General features: G+C 42.6%; 1 protein-coding gene across 1 annotated transcript; it reads left to right on the plus strand.

The window, feature by feature from the left end:
• Nucleotides 1-6,427: 6,427 nt before the first annotated feature.
• LOC146625633 (thiosulfate:glutathione sulfurtransferase) lies at nucleotides 6,428-8,390 on the plus strand. The gene is made up of 4 exons (XM_085362335.1): nucleotides 6,428-6,608; nucleotides 7,095-7,217; nucleotides 7,306-7,468; nucleotides 8,327-8,390. Exons 1-4 carry the CDS (start codon nucleotides 6,428-6,430, stop codon nucleotides 8,388-8,390), a joined length of 531 nt encoding a protein of 176 aa, XP_085218461.1.
• The last annotated feature ends 6,830 nt before the right edge of the window (nucleotides 8,391-15,220 follow it).

The following is a 15,220-nucleotide window of genomic DNA, read 5'->3' on the forward strand; positions in this document are numbered from 1 at the left end:
CCTCATGTGGAGGCAATAGGTTTATTTCCCAGCATAGATCAATAAAGTCAACAATGTTTAACAAAATATACAAATTTTGCCATTCACAGTGAAGCATAAAGTTTTTAAAAAGTCCAAATCTACACGAGCATAGAACTTACAGAAATAAAGAATAAACCATACACGGCAAGAATATTCTTTTGAGTTATTGTTTATTTATTGAACAGGATAAAATTATTAAGTTAAAAACTAATATAAGATCAATTCAGTTCAATTCAATTCAACTAAAGAAAATCCATAAAATTCAATTCAATATAAATAGTGCCAATTGATAAAAACAGCTGTCTTATGTTGTCAGGTAAAGACCAAACACCGTACAATATAAGAGAGAAACCCCCAACAATCAACTGATCCTTGAGCAAGGGCAACAACGGGAAGGAAAAAGTCCCTTTTAGCAATAAGAAGCCTCCGGCAGACACATGGTGATTGGTTGGGGGTGAAGGGAAAGAGAAAATAATGTGGCACAGTAATGGTACATGATCACATTGGGAATTACACCAATGACAAGCCAATACAAGGGAAATATGATTGCTGTTAGTGCTGCACATACTCTTGCACAAACTTGTAAATACCAACTAAATTCTCTAATATTTAATACTTTTTTCCTCTCCTTTTTATTGTTGTTATTAATATTATTATTACTTTATTACTACCACTGCTATTTTCTGTTATTTTCTTCTCAATATAACTGCACAATCTCTATATGCTCATGTAAAGCTGAGGAGCACAAGCCAAAGAATTTCATTATGGATAAATGTGGCTACACTGTTTATCTGTACATGACAATAAAACTTGAAATTTGAAACTTGCTGTCCCTGTGACATTTTAAAACACTGGGATGCTTTTCAAGAAGCTTTTTTAAAACAGCTTTAGTGACATTACTCTGACATCACAACACAGTAGTGATTGTTACTAAAATGGGCTTCTGTATGCCAGTGCAGTTATTTGAGTTATTTCCTTAAAAAATAAGTTAAATGACTGTATTTCCTTATGCGCTGACTGTTACTGTGTAGCTGTGCAGTTATGTTGATTTCAACCACAGCACTGACATCGTGTTATCCCAAACAAACATTGACCGAGTTCTCTGAACAGTTAAAAATAGTCTTAAATCAAAAGTAAGTGGAAAGCTTTGTAATGTTAAAAAAAATCACAAATTAACCAATAAAATAATTTTGCAAATCACAAAAATTCTTTTTTTTCCAAGAGTTTACTGTGTTGGTGTGTTGTTACTGAGCGGGAGAGTGGGACCACCAGGAATCACTGACAAAGTAAGGGAGGAGGCAAAAATCAGAGGGTGGGTGTGCTTTACATGTAAGTGTAACAAATCAACAGAAGAGAAGCATCAGAAAGATAACAGCGGGCTCACAAGTTGAAAGACTAAGGTGTAATGAAGTAAAACAAAGCTGTCATAGACCAACCGTTAAGCACACTGGGGGGTAATTGTTCTCAGGCTTACTTGATTTGCAAGATAAACAACAACAGGATGTGCAGGTGTTCTTTCAGTAGCAAGGTCATGTGAATGAAACAGCATCATATGTGAGAGCTGTTTCTTCAACCCCCATTGCAGTGTCTCTGCAGGAAAGTGTAACTTTCTTACAAAGCACTGAATTCTTGAGGCTCACATTCCTGATGAACTCTCACTGCTGGTGTTATTACAGATGAACTTATTATAAACTGATGGTGAGTAACTGTCATCATGGCTACAAAGAAACACTACTGCTCAGTTTTTCACATCTATTTTTGTCCCTTTGAGAGCCACGTAGCAGCTGTCATTTATTTCCATTACCCTGAAAAGAAGGCAGACATTTCTAAGCAGATGTGTTAAATAAAGACATGATCAGAATACTTTACATATACTATACATAATACTATACAGCCATACTCCTGTGCGCTGTGTACATCCCTCCCTCCTCCAATGTCAACAACAGGAATGAGGCACTGAATGAACTGTACCAGCACATCAGTGAGCAGCAGACAGCCCATCCTGATGCTTTTCTCATCCTGGCTGGGGATTTCAATCATGCAGACTTAAAGTGCGTGTTTCCAAAAATACAACAACACATAGACTTTCCAACAAGGGGAAATAACACACTGGACTTTGTTTACACCACCCAGAGAGGAGCTTACAAAGCTTTTCCCCTCCCCTACCTCGGCGCCTCAGACCATATCACTGTCATGCTAATGCCTGCTTACAGACCGCTCGTTAAAGTGACCAAACCGGTTCGTAAGCGGATACAAGTGTGGCCAGAGGGGTCTTCAGAGGCTCTACAGGACTGCTTTAATACTACAGACTGGAACATGTTTAAGCAGGCTGCCACCTATAACAACACCACTGACCTCCAGGAGTACGCAGAGACTGTTACTGCCTACATCAACAAGTGTATTGAGGATGTAACAGTCACGAAAACCATAACTGTCCGGGCCAATCAAAAACCATGGATGACAGGAGAGGTCTACAGGCTGCTGAAAGCTCGGAATGTTGCCTTCAGAGATGGAGACGAGGCAAGCCTGAGGACAGCTAGGGCCAACCTTTCCCGTGGCATCAGAGAGGCTAAGAGACAGTACTCCAGGAAAATATCTCATCACTTCAAAGACAGCAGAGACTCACGGAGCCTGTGGCGGGGCATTCAGACCATCACAGATTACAAGCCCCCACCACAGACCTGTGATAGCACTATCCCCCTGCTGAACGAGCTGAACACTTTCTTTGCTCGCTTTGAAGTCCAAAACAGCACCACTGCACAGAAGACCCCACCCCCTCCTGGTGACCAGGTGATGACTCTGTCACCGGACAGCGTGAGGAGATCCCTCAGCAGGATCAATGCACGTAAAGCTCCGGGTCCTGACAACATTCCTGGTCGTGTACTGAGAGACTGTGCAGTGGAACTCACTGATGTCTTCACAGACATCTTCAACATATCACTCATCCAGGCTGTCGTCCCCACATGTTTTAAAGCCACCACAATCATTCCGGTTCCAAAAAAGTCATCTCCCTCCTGCTTTAATGACTACCGTCCTGTTGCACTTACTCCCATCCTGATGAAGTGCTTCGAACGACTAGTCATGCAACACATCAAGACTGTCCTGCCCCCCTCCCTGGATCCCTTCCAGTTTGCGTATCGGCCCAACCGCTCAACCGATGATGCCATCTCCACTGCACTCCACTCGGCACTCACACACCTGGACAAAAAAGACTCATATGTTCGAATGCTGTTCATAGATTTCAGTTCAGCATTCAACACTATAATCCCCCAACAGCTCATTCAAAAACTGGTCCAGCTGGGGCTCAACACCTCACTGTGCAACTGGCTGTTGGATTTCCTCACCGGAAGACCTCAAGCAGTACGGGTTGGCAGTAATACATCCAGCACCATCATTTTAAACACAGGGGCCCCGCAGGGATGTGTGCTGAGCCCCCTCCTCTTCACTCTGCTGACCCATGACTGCACTCCATCATACAGCTCCAACCTCTTCATCAAGTTTGCGGACGACACAACGGTGGTGGGTCTCATTAGCAACAGGGATGAGACCGACTACAGAAGTGAGGTGAGACGCCTGGCCACGTGGTGTGCTGACAACAATCTCTCTCTGAATGTGGAGAAGACGAAGGAGATTGTTGTGGACTTCAGGAGAATGCACACCCAACATGCTCCTCTGACCATTGACGGAGCGTCTGTGGAGAGAGTGAGCAGCACCAAGTTCTTGGGTGTGCACATCACAGAGGATCTCTCCTGGACGTACAACACCACAGCACTGGCCAAGAAATCACAGCAGCGTCTCTTCTTTCTCCGCAAACTAAGAAGAGCAGGAGCACCAGCCCCCATCATGTACACTTTCTACAGAGGCACCATCGAGAGCATCCTGTCGAGCTGCATCACTGTGTGGTTTGGAGCCTGCAATGCGTCCTGTCATAGAACCCTCCAACGCATAGTGAGAGCTGCAGAGAGGATCATTGGTGTCTCTCTCCCCTCCCTCCAGGACATTTACAGCACCCGTCTCACTAAAAAAGCCCTTTGCATAGCGGCTGATCCCACGCACCCAATGCAAAGCTTCTTCAAGCTGCTGCCGTCGGGGAGGAGACTGCGGAGTCTCCAGGCCAGGACCAGCAGGCTGAAGGACAGCTTCATCCATCAGGCTGTCAGGAAGCTTAACTCCCTCCCGATTCTGCCCCCTCTCCCCTCTCTCCTCCACGGTCTCACTGAACTCTGTCACACACACACACACACACACTCTCTCTAACTCACTCACTGGCCTGCACCAGTTACCAGTCACTTTGTGGAGCATTGGACTGCCATTACCTCATAAGACTTTGTTGTTACACTTTCTCTTACCGTACACTACTAAATCTCCATTTGCACTATTTGCCTATTTGCACTACTCTGCCTGGTTTACACTCAATGTCACTTACCCATTATATTGTATATTGTATAGCTTTTTTGTTATATGTAAAATTGTATTTATTAAAATTTTTACTTTTTAATTATTTTACTTGCATTTTTAATCACTTTTATATTTAAATATATTTAAATGCTCATTTGCTATTTATCTAGGGATTGAGAGTAACGCAATTTCTATTCTCTGTATGTCCTGTACATGTGGCAGAATCGACAAATAAAGTTGACTTTGACTTTGACTTTGACTTTGACTTGACTTATTAGTTCCATTCTAAACTGTTATTGTTAGTTTTTTTAACAGACACTCATATAAAATATAATCATGAAAGTTACTAAATGTAAAGTTTCTGCATAAAAAAAATAAGTCAGACTAAGACTCTCAAAGTGTGACGTTGAATTAAAATTAAGTATTGCAAACTCACCCTCCCTATCCAACGCCAACTCCAACGCTTACCTCCCCCATGATGTGGACATCGGGTCAGCTGGAGGCGCAGCCGAAGATTGCAGCGGTCCCAGATCAGATGTCCACACTGGAACACTTTCCCATGTTGCTTGTCTGTGTTTATTGTGTTATGGTGTGTTGATACTTGTGCATTCCTGTATTATCCTTTTGTGTTGCACATTTCGATGTTTTTTTTCCTCGCTACCTGGCCTGACCTGTCTCCCCAATGTGATGTTTGTATTGTATGTACGGTCGGCAACGTCTGTCATCTCGGTTGTGGGCAAAAGACCTGCAACTGACAAATAAAGGCTATCTCAACTCTCATCATCATCACTTAAAAAAATAATGTGCACTATAGATAAGATATTACAGGTGAATACAGTCCAGGCATCATGAAGAAGAGTAATGAAGTTTGACGGCCACGGGTAGGAATGCTTTACTGTAGCCTTCAGTGATGCATAGTGGCTTAATGAGTCTTTTGCTGAACATGCTCCTGCATCCTGTGTGAAGGATTTCTCTAGTATTGACTGTAACCTGGACAGCATCCTCCTTTCTGAAACATCCGTCAGAAAGTCAAGCTCCACATCAACGACGTTGCTGGCCACATGAATCGGATTATTGAGCAGTGCTGTTATGCACTACCCTCAGTCTGCTGCTGCAGCACACCAATAACATAGAGGATTCGACTGGACACCACAGACTCATAAAACATCCTGAGCACCGTCCAGCAGATGTTTTAACTATTCCTTTGAAAAGATAGAAAAGTCACTCTATAAGAGACGTGGTGCTATAATAATAAAAAAAATCTTTTTATTCAGGGTAGAATATCACCTGAAAACATTTTTTTTAACCCTTTCTTAGCTGTTGTCCAAATCTTACGCATTTCTTTCCTTTACCAGAGGACAGGCATCAATGTTTTTAACTAAGTTTAACTGTTTGTAAAGTTGTATGGAGCTAGTTAGCAAAAAGAAAACTGACAATTATTACACTGAAGTTATCAATGACTGATTGTGTATAACATATTATTATGTGGATATTTCTTCTTCTTCTTTCTTCTTATTCATTCGTTTTTACCACAGATTTGTGTGCTTCAACACAGGACGTCCATATGCTTCTATATGCGCAAGCGCAGCTCTGAGACGGAAGCAGGGCGTCCAATGACAGCAGGCCGAGAAGGAAAAAAAAACAGCGTAAAGATGAAAGAAGTGTTTAAACTTGTCAAGTGTTTAAAGTAGACATGGCAGGTATGTTCGAACAGTCAGTTAGTTTATTGTCGCAATGATATGTGTGTCTCCAGATTACTGTAGAAATGTATAAACCTTTAAAGTAAAGGGACTACAGAAAATGGCAACAAACCTGCTTGATTTCACTGCCCTCTATCGGCAGAGAATGAAAGCCCTTTTACCAGCGGTTGGTGCTATAACTGCTACATCCTGAGATCGGCGCCAAACGCACCATTATTTAAGGAGCACCCCCTCCCAAAAAGAAGGAGAAGAAGCATTAAACAGGCTGAGTGAATGTAGTCATTTGGTGATAACAATAAAGTAGCAGTATGTATTTAGGTCGTGTCAGTTCGTGCGGTCCAGTAGTGTGCATAATGCTGTCCTTCGTGCTGTCCCGGAGTTTCTGCCAAGGTGTTACGGAGGCGCACCGGAGGTGTTACTCGACCTTTGGGTCGATATGTCGGACTTTTTCAACATCGAGTCCGAAATGCGAAGAAGCATCAGACAACGGTAAAACCGTCGTTGTGTCCTGTCGAAATCCTCTTACAGGAATAAAATAATAATCTTATAATACTAGTCCAGCATGTCACTTTGAGTCTACAGATATATTTCTTAGTAACTAATATTAATAGTTTGATCTCATAGTATTTTGTGTTAAACTGCTGGAATGCTGTTTTAAATCGTCAATTGCCCTGACTGTGTGTGTCACAGTCTGTGTTTATGGCTACCTATACTCAGCATTTTCACAGCTGAATGGACTGCAGGTGTACACAAGCAGTTTCTCTCAATATTTCAAAGAGAGGATAATACTGTAGCTTAGCTGTGGCACTTTGATTTCACCCCCACAGTGTTTACCATCAGCAGGGGTTCAAATAACACGTACTCTAATTAAATCAGGAAATGGTGGTTTCACATAATTTTCAACGAATATAAGCACTATAAGCAACAATAAATTAAAACTCTTTCTTCCTGTTTCCTTTCTTTGTTGCTTTTCAGGTTCAGTGGTGACCTACTCAGAGCTGAAGACCATGCTGGCAAGCCATAACATTCAGCTCTTTGATGTGAGAAATCCTGATGAGTACCAGGCTGGACAAATTCCACAGGCCATCAACGTCCCACGTAAGCAGGGTTCTGAAACTTGTAGGGACTTGTCTGTTTTCCTGCATTTGTAGTTAACATGTGTGTTCTTTGTTGGTATGCATGTCAGTGGACAACCTGGAGGAGTCTCTGCAACTGTCCCCTGAGCTCTTTGAGCAAAGGTTTGAAGTGAAGGCTCCCACGAAAGCTGACGACAACATTGTGTTTCACTGCAGAAGTGGCATCAGGAGCACCAGAGCACTGAGCATCGCTCATCAGCTGGGATTTAGCAAGTAAGTAGTAATACATGTGCTTGTTTCTATGCAAAACAAACCTGGAGATTAAGCACACTACTAGTGGAAATTGACTGTGGGAATGCGATGTGCGTGTTTCCAGGGTAAATTTATGGAGAGGTGATGTCTAATACTGTATGGCGTCACTGAGAGATTTACAAAGTCTGAAAACATTGGGGCATTGCCAAAAACCTGTGTTGCTAGCTCTGTAGATTATGCTGTGGAGTGTTTTCTCTTTCTCCAGAACCAGTTCTAAGGGTATAGGCTAATGGTACAGAGCGATGGTGGAGAAATGTGGCCATTTACAAGTTAAGTTGGCAAATTGGACAGGGATCAGCAACAAAATGGGCAGTTAGGTCACAGACGAGCGTCCTGCAGATCAGGTTATGCCGAGTGAAGATCAGATACACTGTGAGGAGATTAGACTGGATGGCAGGTTTTATACTGCATGCAGTCTCACTGGCTCTGATAGACGGGTTGAAAGAAAATTATTTACTTAGTTTTGTGAATGTGCAATTTCCATACAGATATTTTTCTACTGACAAATCTACATGAAGTCTCATTTGGCCTATAAGGAAAAAAATGTATGTGCATATAAAAACAAAAAAACTCAGACATTAATCATCAATCAATTGAGATAATTAGTTATTTTTACAGCACTTCTGCTACATTTAGATGTCTCCCAAGAAGTCAATCCATGAGATATAAATAGTGCATTCCTGCTGCAGCTGGAGAAGTGTCCTCAGGTGATACTTTGACTTGCTGAACTGTGGGCGACCTTTGAATATAAAGCAAACAACAGTGTTAAGAGATTAAGCTCCTCTATCTGTGCTTTTGTTTTTGTTTTTCCCCCCTCAGGGCGAGACATTTTAAAGGAGGCTACTCAGAGTGGGTCGAGCGAGAAGGAAAGCGAATCGGGTGAAATCTGCACTGAAGTTCTTCAAAGTACTGTTCCTTTTATTCAATGCACTGTGACTGGGATATATTTCTTATTTTGTTCAAGAGTACTGTCAAAAGAAGTTTTTAACAGTTTTGCTGTAACTTTACTAAAAATATTACAAGTGCCCTTTTTATCCTGCTTCAAGATATGACATGAATTGGCAGCTGATGAATGTGAAGGTTCTTTAAATAAAAGCTATAAAACATTAAACATTGTGTTAAAATCTTTTTTTTTTTCCTTTGTCATTATAAATATCTAATTAGTATAGAAAAAACAACCCACCTGTCCATTTTATATTCAAGTTTTTGGTTGTTTTGTTTTTCTTTTTTCTTTTTACCACGTTGATGTTTCCATGAAAACACTGAAAAAAAGGACAGCACAGAAGTAAAAATACAGGAGACAAGCTCATTAAAATGTTCATTTAAATAAGTGGTGAGAAAAATTTACTTCCATTGGCCCAAATGAGCATGTGGCTGTTTCGCCCGCACTTTGAGCTTATAATAATGGATTGCATTTATATAGCGCTTTTCTAGGCCACCAAAGCACTTTACAATTCCACTATTATTATAATTATTATTATTATTATTATTATAGGTTTTTTGTTGTTGTCAGCAGCAGCTGAAGACTACACTGGGTGTCACTCCTCTGAGCTAAGGACATTTGCGTAATAAAACATTGAGAAAACATTTCTTGGTCTGATTAACCCTTATTTCCTGTTGCAACATTTGGTAGAGTTGGTGTAATGAGATCCCTTCCCAGACGCCTTAACCCCCACGCATATCCTGGGCCATTTGACCTCAGTAAATGACATGAAGGGTGGGGCTAGGTTTCACAATCAATCAATACAACAAGGGAAAACAAATAAAATAAAGCTCTTTAGAATACCTAATAAATAAGCAATCCATAGGCTTTTATTATTATGTTTTACGTAATTATTCAACTGTGTCTATTTCCATTTAACATGTCTCCTAATATGTTCTCCTGAGTTTCATTTTTTTTTGTCCTTTTGCAGTGTGAACATACCCGCACATGCACTGAATTATTTCAATTTGGAATAACAGCAGTTCAGCCTGAATGCCAGCAGATAGCAGCAAAATGCCAGCCAACTCTAAGTGCTTATTTCCATTTACAGTTTTTGCCCGTTGCTTGAACACATTTGGCAAAACGTCGCTCATTGTGCCAAAACTCTAAACACAAGTAAACACGACACAACACTGGGAAATATACCATACACATCTGTGCCAAAATGAAACTCCACTCCCAAAACCTAAACTCTGCTGTCAAAACCTAACATTCCTCTGTCAAAATGTAACTCAGTTGACAAAATGACACATACTTGCATCATATGCAAACACTTACAGAGCAGGAGGAACACACTAGTCTACTTTATATAAAGCACTGCAGTCTTTGATTTCCATTGTTCATTCAGAAGGCATATTTTCAGGAGACACATTTGCAAACAACCAAAAAAGCAAATAGACCTACTCAATATTGTACATTGCAGTACCATGAATTCAGATAAAGCAAAAAAAAACCAAAACAAAAAAACCCCCATAATACAGTAATAGAAAAAACACTATACTGTAAACAAAAAATCATGACAATTGTGCATACGTGGGCTCATGGATCCCGCCGTCTGTTGGGGTCTGGCCACAGGACCTCATCAACATCGCAAGCAATGTCTTCTCCCGCTGGGCACCGGGGAAAATATCCTCTTCCATGTCAAAACCATCCATGGATTGCTGTCACCTGAATGTCGCCGCAGGCCTGTTCCATTGCCTGCAGAAGAGGCATGCGGGCATGTAGTTGGCGGTCATATACACGCCATCTCCAAGCCGAAAAAAATTCCTCTATAGGGTTTAAAAATGGTGAGTAAGGGGGCAAGCATACCACTTCAAGTTGACTTTGGTTGGAGAACCAGGCCTGGACCAGAGCAGCCCGATGGAAACTGACATTATCCCATATCACCACAAACCTGGGCTGATCTGGTCTGTTCTGTACAACTATATCATGGAGAGCATCTAGAAATGTGAGTATGTGTTGGCTATTGTATGGACCTAGTATTGCATGATGGTGCAGAAGCCCTCGAAGGCATATGGCGGCACATAATGTGATGTTTCCCCCGCGCTGCCCTGGGACGTGCACAATTGCCCTTTGGCCAATTACATTACGACCCCGTCGTCTTGTTTTGCTCAGGTCGAATCCAGCTTCATCAATGAAAATGTATTCATGAGGCTGTGCAGCTCCATCCATGGCCAAGATTCTCTGAAAAAAAGGGGAACATATCACTGTACTACAGTGCTACACATACAGCACCCTCACCCCATCACACAGGTACCTGTGTAGCTCTCAGAATGGATCCATGTGGTACTGATATGGTACATATTCAGCTGCTACTGGACTTCACCAATACTCTATTGTAAATGTAAGGGACAGTTACACGTACCCGTACATATTCAGCTCGAAGTCCTTTGACCCTGTCACTGTTCCTCTCGAATGGGACTCTGTAGAGCTGCTTCATGGTGATGCTGTGTTTACCCAAGATGCGTCTGATGGTGGTGATGCTCACATGGTCTATGTTGCTGAACACTCGCCTGTCTGCAAGTATTTTCCGTCGTAGCTGGTGGAGACGGATGGCATTGTCTGCCCTCACTAGGTCCACAACAGCAAGTTCCTGCCGTTGTGTGAACAGGCGTTGGCGTCCTCCCCCAGAAGGTCTTCGAGTCATTCTAGAGAAATACAACCACATATTGTCATCGGTTTGCTTATTTTTCTTACAGTACTTCACTGTATATACTGTATCATCCACTGTACAACACTGTACTTCAATATAAGTAATCATGGTATGTTTCACAGAAACTACCACTTTGGCTGCAAAAGGAGCATTAGCACCCTGCAATACCCTGTACACTTGATATGGTAACTGTAGAACAGTGCTATGAAACCATCTGAGTAGAGCAGAAGGTATGGAGGTGAAGACATACCTGTTTTCTAGTCGGAATGTTCGTATTACAGATGCCACTGTGAAGCGGCTTAGATGTGGGTGGACTCTCTGCCCAGCTTCCCTCATAGTCAGGCCATGGTTGATGACATGGTCCACCAAAGTTGCTCTTATTTCATCAGAAATATGGGTCCGTTCATGGCCTCTTCGGCCTTCTCCTCCTCTTCCTCCTCCTCCTCTACCTCTTCCTCTTCCTCTTGCTCTCCCTCCATCCATGCTTGCAAAGTTCTTGAAATGGCTACGCTGAGGGCTTTTTGTAGTTGGCTAATTGGTGTTCGGTTTTGCAAGTACGTGCCTTCAGGTGTGTATTTGAGTGGTTGCAATTATCCGATGTGTTTTGTATTTTGGATACATGTGTTTTCCGAATGGCACCCTGAGATTTCATTTTGTGAGCGAAGTGTCTTATGTATGAAATAGAGTGTAGCATGCAGGACCATGTGTGTTGCATAAAGGGGTAGGTGTGTTGCATAATTGGTACTGGGGTGCAAAGCAGCACTTTTGTTTAAGGTATGGGTACATGTGTTTGAGGTATGGTAACAAAAGCTTCACGTTGTGTTACTTTAGTCTGAGCATGGGTTTATAGTGTTCAAGCAACGGGCAAAAACTGTAATCTCCAACACTGTTCTTTTTATTATTGTACCATGCCCTATAAGGACTGACCTTCACAGTGGTATTAGTCTGCGCTGATATTATATATATATATATATATATATCCAGCTGCTTTATATATATATATATATATATATATATATGCCAGAAAGCTTCTGCAGACAAGAAGGATGGGTCAGATTTCCAGTGGGCACCAAGGACATTTAGGCACTTTTACATGAGTTAAAACACAAACTGACAGGTGGTTCAGGGTGAAAAATGATCAGTGGGCGATTGTTTGTCAGCGGCTGCAGTTACACAGGACAGGCCATTAACTTCCTGCTGCTCGCTGCTTTTTAAAATGCACTCTACCAAGGCTTTGTAATAAAGTCGACTACATGGCTCTGTTTTGAATTTTTTTTAATTCTGGAAATGTAAACCACGTGGCCTTTATTTGTCTCCAAAACGGCTGTTGTGCTAAACCTCCCTCACAGGACTTTAACTGAATTTTCTCCGGTTTTTTTTTTCTTCCTTCTTTGCAAGCTGGAATGTGTACATGAATGGGAAAAATGGCACCCTCGTGTTGTTTCTTCCAGATCCCACTTATTTGGTGCGCGCTGTAGGGGCTCGTGCAGTACTGATTCCTCTTATCTTAAAATGTCATGTAGACAGAGAGAGGATGGGGGGGACGCATTGGATGAGAGCAGAGAGATATAAGGCAAAAAGCTCCTGGTATTCTTTATCTGCATAGAGTTTCTTTTTTCTTTTTGGTATTTCTTATGTCGCAGGGTTATAAAGTGGCCCATAAAGATAATGGCGCAATGGTTTACACATGTTTTTAAGCACCCAGGTTGGCCTAATGCCCCACAGGTCTTTCATTTAGTTGTTTTATGAGGCCAGCATCTGGCTATTTTTATTCCAATATCACTTCCAGCAAAGCACGACCCAGACTGCGAGACTGTGTCAGGGTCATACTGATGAGGGAGGGGATTCTAACTCACAACGCAGATATACAAAAACTTCTATCATAGCACTGACACGCAATCATTTTATCCTCAGATTAAAACATGTTCCGCGCCCCCCTCTCGTAATAATTAGCCACGGCGTCACTAAGCACACCTGATGTAGCCACAACAACTCCGGTGTGGCCGCAGAAAGCTCACCGTAGAAAGCCTCATAGCCACCGAGAGCCGGTGGGGGGTAAATGAAGTGAGCGAGCGAGATTGGAGCTTCATCTGTGAGCTCTCAACATCCACATTCGCCCGTGCGCAATGTCACCGAGCGCTTCCCCGGCTCCTCCCGCTCGCCTCGCAGGGCTGGACGCAACGACCGGGCAACTTTTAACTCAGCACGGATGATGCTTTTCCTCGATGGCATCCGATGAATTCCTCACTGCGAAACACTAACAGGTATGTAAGCGTGTGTGCGTACTTTTTGTTTGGGGTTTTTAAAAGAAAAAGCAGTAATGTATTATTAATTGAAATGTTTTATGTGTTGTCTCTCCAGCTAAATCCTCATCCGCTGCTCGTTTAACAGTTTGATTGCGCATTTACTTGGATAACTGATCATGTGGCACAATCATTTTTGTCCCTAATTGGGCCATTCATGTGTGTGACTGGACCACAACTGACCTCAACCTTTGCAGAAAGCTGATTTCGACGCACGATAGGGCGCTGCAATTATGGGCTTTAACTGAATTCTGCGATAAATGTTTGACGATCGAGTAATAAGATGAACTTGGCAGGTATTTGTAATAAATTCCAGCTACCAAAATGAATTTATTACGCACAGCTAGACTGGGGGGGATCCTTGACAGGGTGTCAGCCAAGTCTGCTGTGGCAGCAGCCCACCCCTTAGTCTATGCGCAGTTTACGGTATTATTGGGTTAACATAACTGTCTTTACGAAAAAGCATAAAGTTAAACACCGTCACGATCGCCGCCACTGTGCAGGCTTCACTGTGACTTCAGAGCATGTCCGCTGAGTCAGATGCGATGCCACCATGCATGTGCATTGAAGGGTCTGTTAGATGCCTACTTCACAGGCACTTATGAGAGGTCAGACCCCTGGATAGGAGCAGTGAGAGGCCGGAATAAGCGGTTAACATTAAAGCGAGGTCGTAAAACAAAAGTGTGCACAGGGCAATCAGGTCCAATTAGCACTTGTTACAAGTATAAACAAACCCTCCAGCAGAGCAATATGCGACCTTGTGCTCCTGTTCAGACTGAACACACACTGTGTGTGTGTGTGTGTGTGTGTGTGTGTGTGTGTGTGTGTGTGTGTGTGTGTGTGTGTGTGTGTGTGTGTACAGATGTGGTTTTCCTCAAATATTTTTTGATTGGCATCCCTGCAACCTGCCACACCTCATTCTGTGATAAATCCACTGCTGCACTCCCCTGAGGAGACTTCAAGGTGATCGGTATTGGTGCCTGGCTTTCCCCTGCTTCTTCAGGTTCTCCTGTGGACAATAATACGATACAGGAGCTATTGAAGAGCTTGGTAGCATTATAGACTGAGAAAATCTTTAAAAGCCTCCTGGGTCTGAGCCAGTTCTAAAAAGGATCTGATTTTCTCTGTGTCTTTCTCCCTGTTTCTGTCACTGAAAGAATGGGGGAAGCTGGATTAGATGGATCAGTATGTTTACCATCTAGACACAGGTGTGAGTATTACCACAGTGGGCTGATATCTGGACTTGGGCCAGATAGGGAGGTTTGATGATAAATGAGAAGAAGGGCTGAGTGCAAGGAGCACGAAGCCAAGCAGACCTCTCAGGGTGGCAGCACAGACTTATTACCCCTCCCTGATGAGCTAACCTTCCAGACACTGCTTAAGGCTTCTCTTCCAGGCCCTAATTAAAGCTACCATCTCTGTTTTATAGCTCCTGTTTTTATCAGTTGTTTTAGATGCCATTTACAGGAACGATCGCAGTGCTTTTGAAAGGCTGACTGGAACAATCATAAATGCATTGCACAGTCGAAGCATACATTGTCTGCTGAGTCTTTATGGAGATGATTGTCTCTATAGGAGCCATGGAGCCGTATCGTGAAGAGGCGTCAATACGCTCCCCCATTTTTTATTCAGCAGGAGAAATGAAACTCTCGTGCCAGCAAAAAGCAGCGATGCTCTGCAAAGAGAGTGTTACTGCTGGGATTTATCTCCTTACGTTTCATTTATCAGTGCATCTGACTTGTGTTGGGAGTCAGCATCTGTTTTCCAGCAGGCCT

The sequence above is a fragment of the Diplotaxodon limnothrissa genome, linkage group LG9, assembly GCF_057381915.1.
Source record: "Diplotaxodon limnothrissa isolate DT_005_m linkage group LG9, D_limnothrissa_male_GT1.1, whole genome shotgun sequence".
NCBI lineage: Eukaryota > Metazoa > Chordata > Actinopteri > Cichliformes > Cichlidae > Diplotaxodon > Diplotaxodon limnothrissa.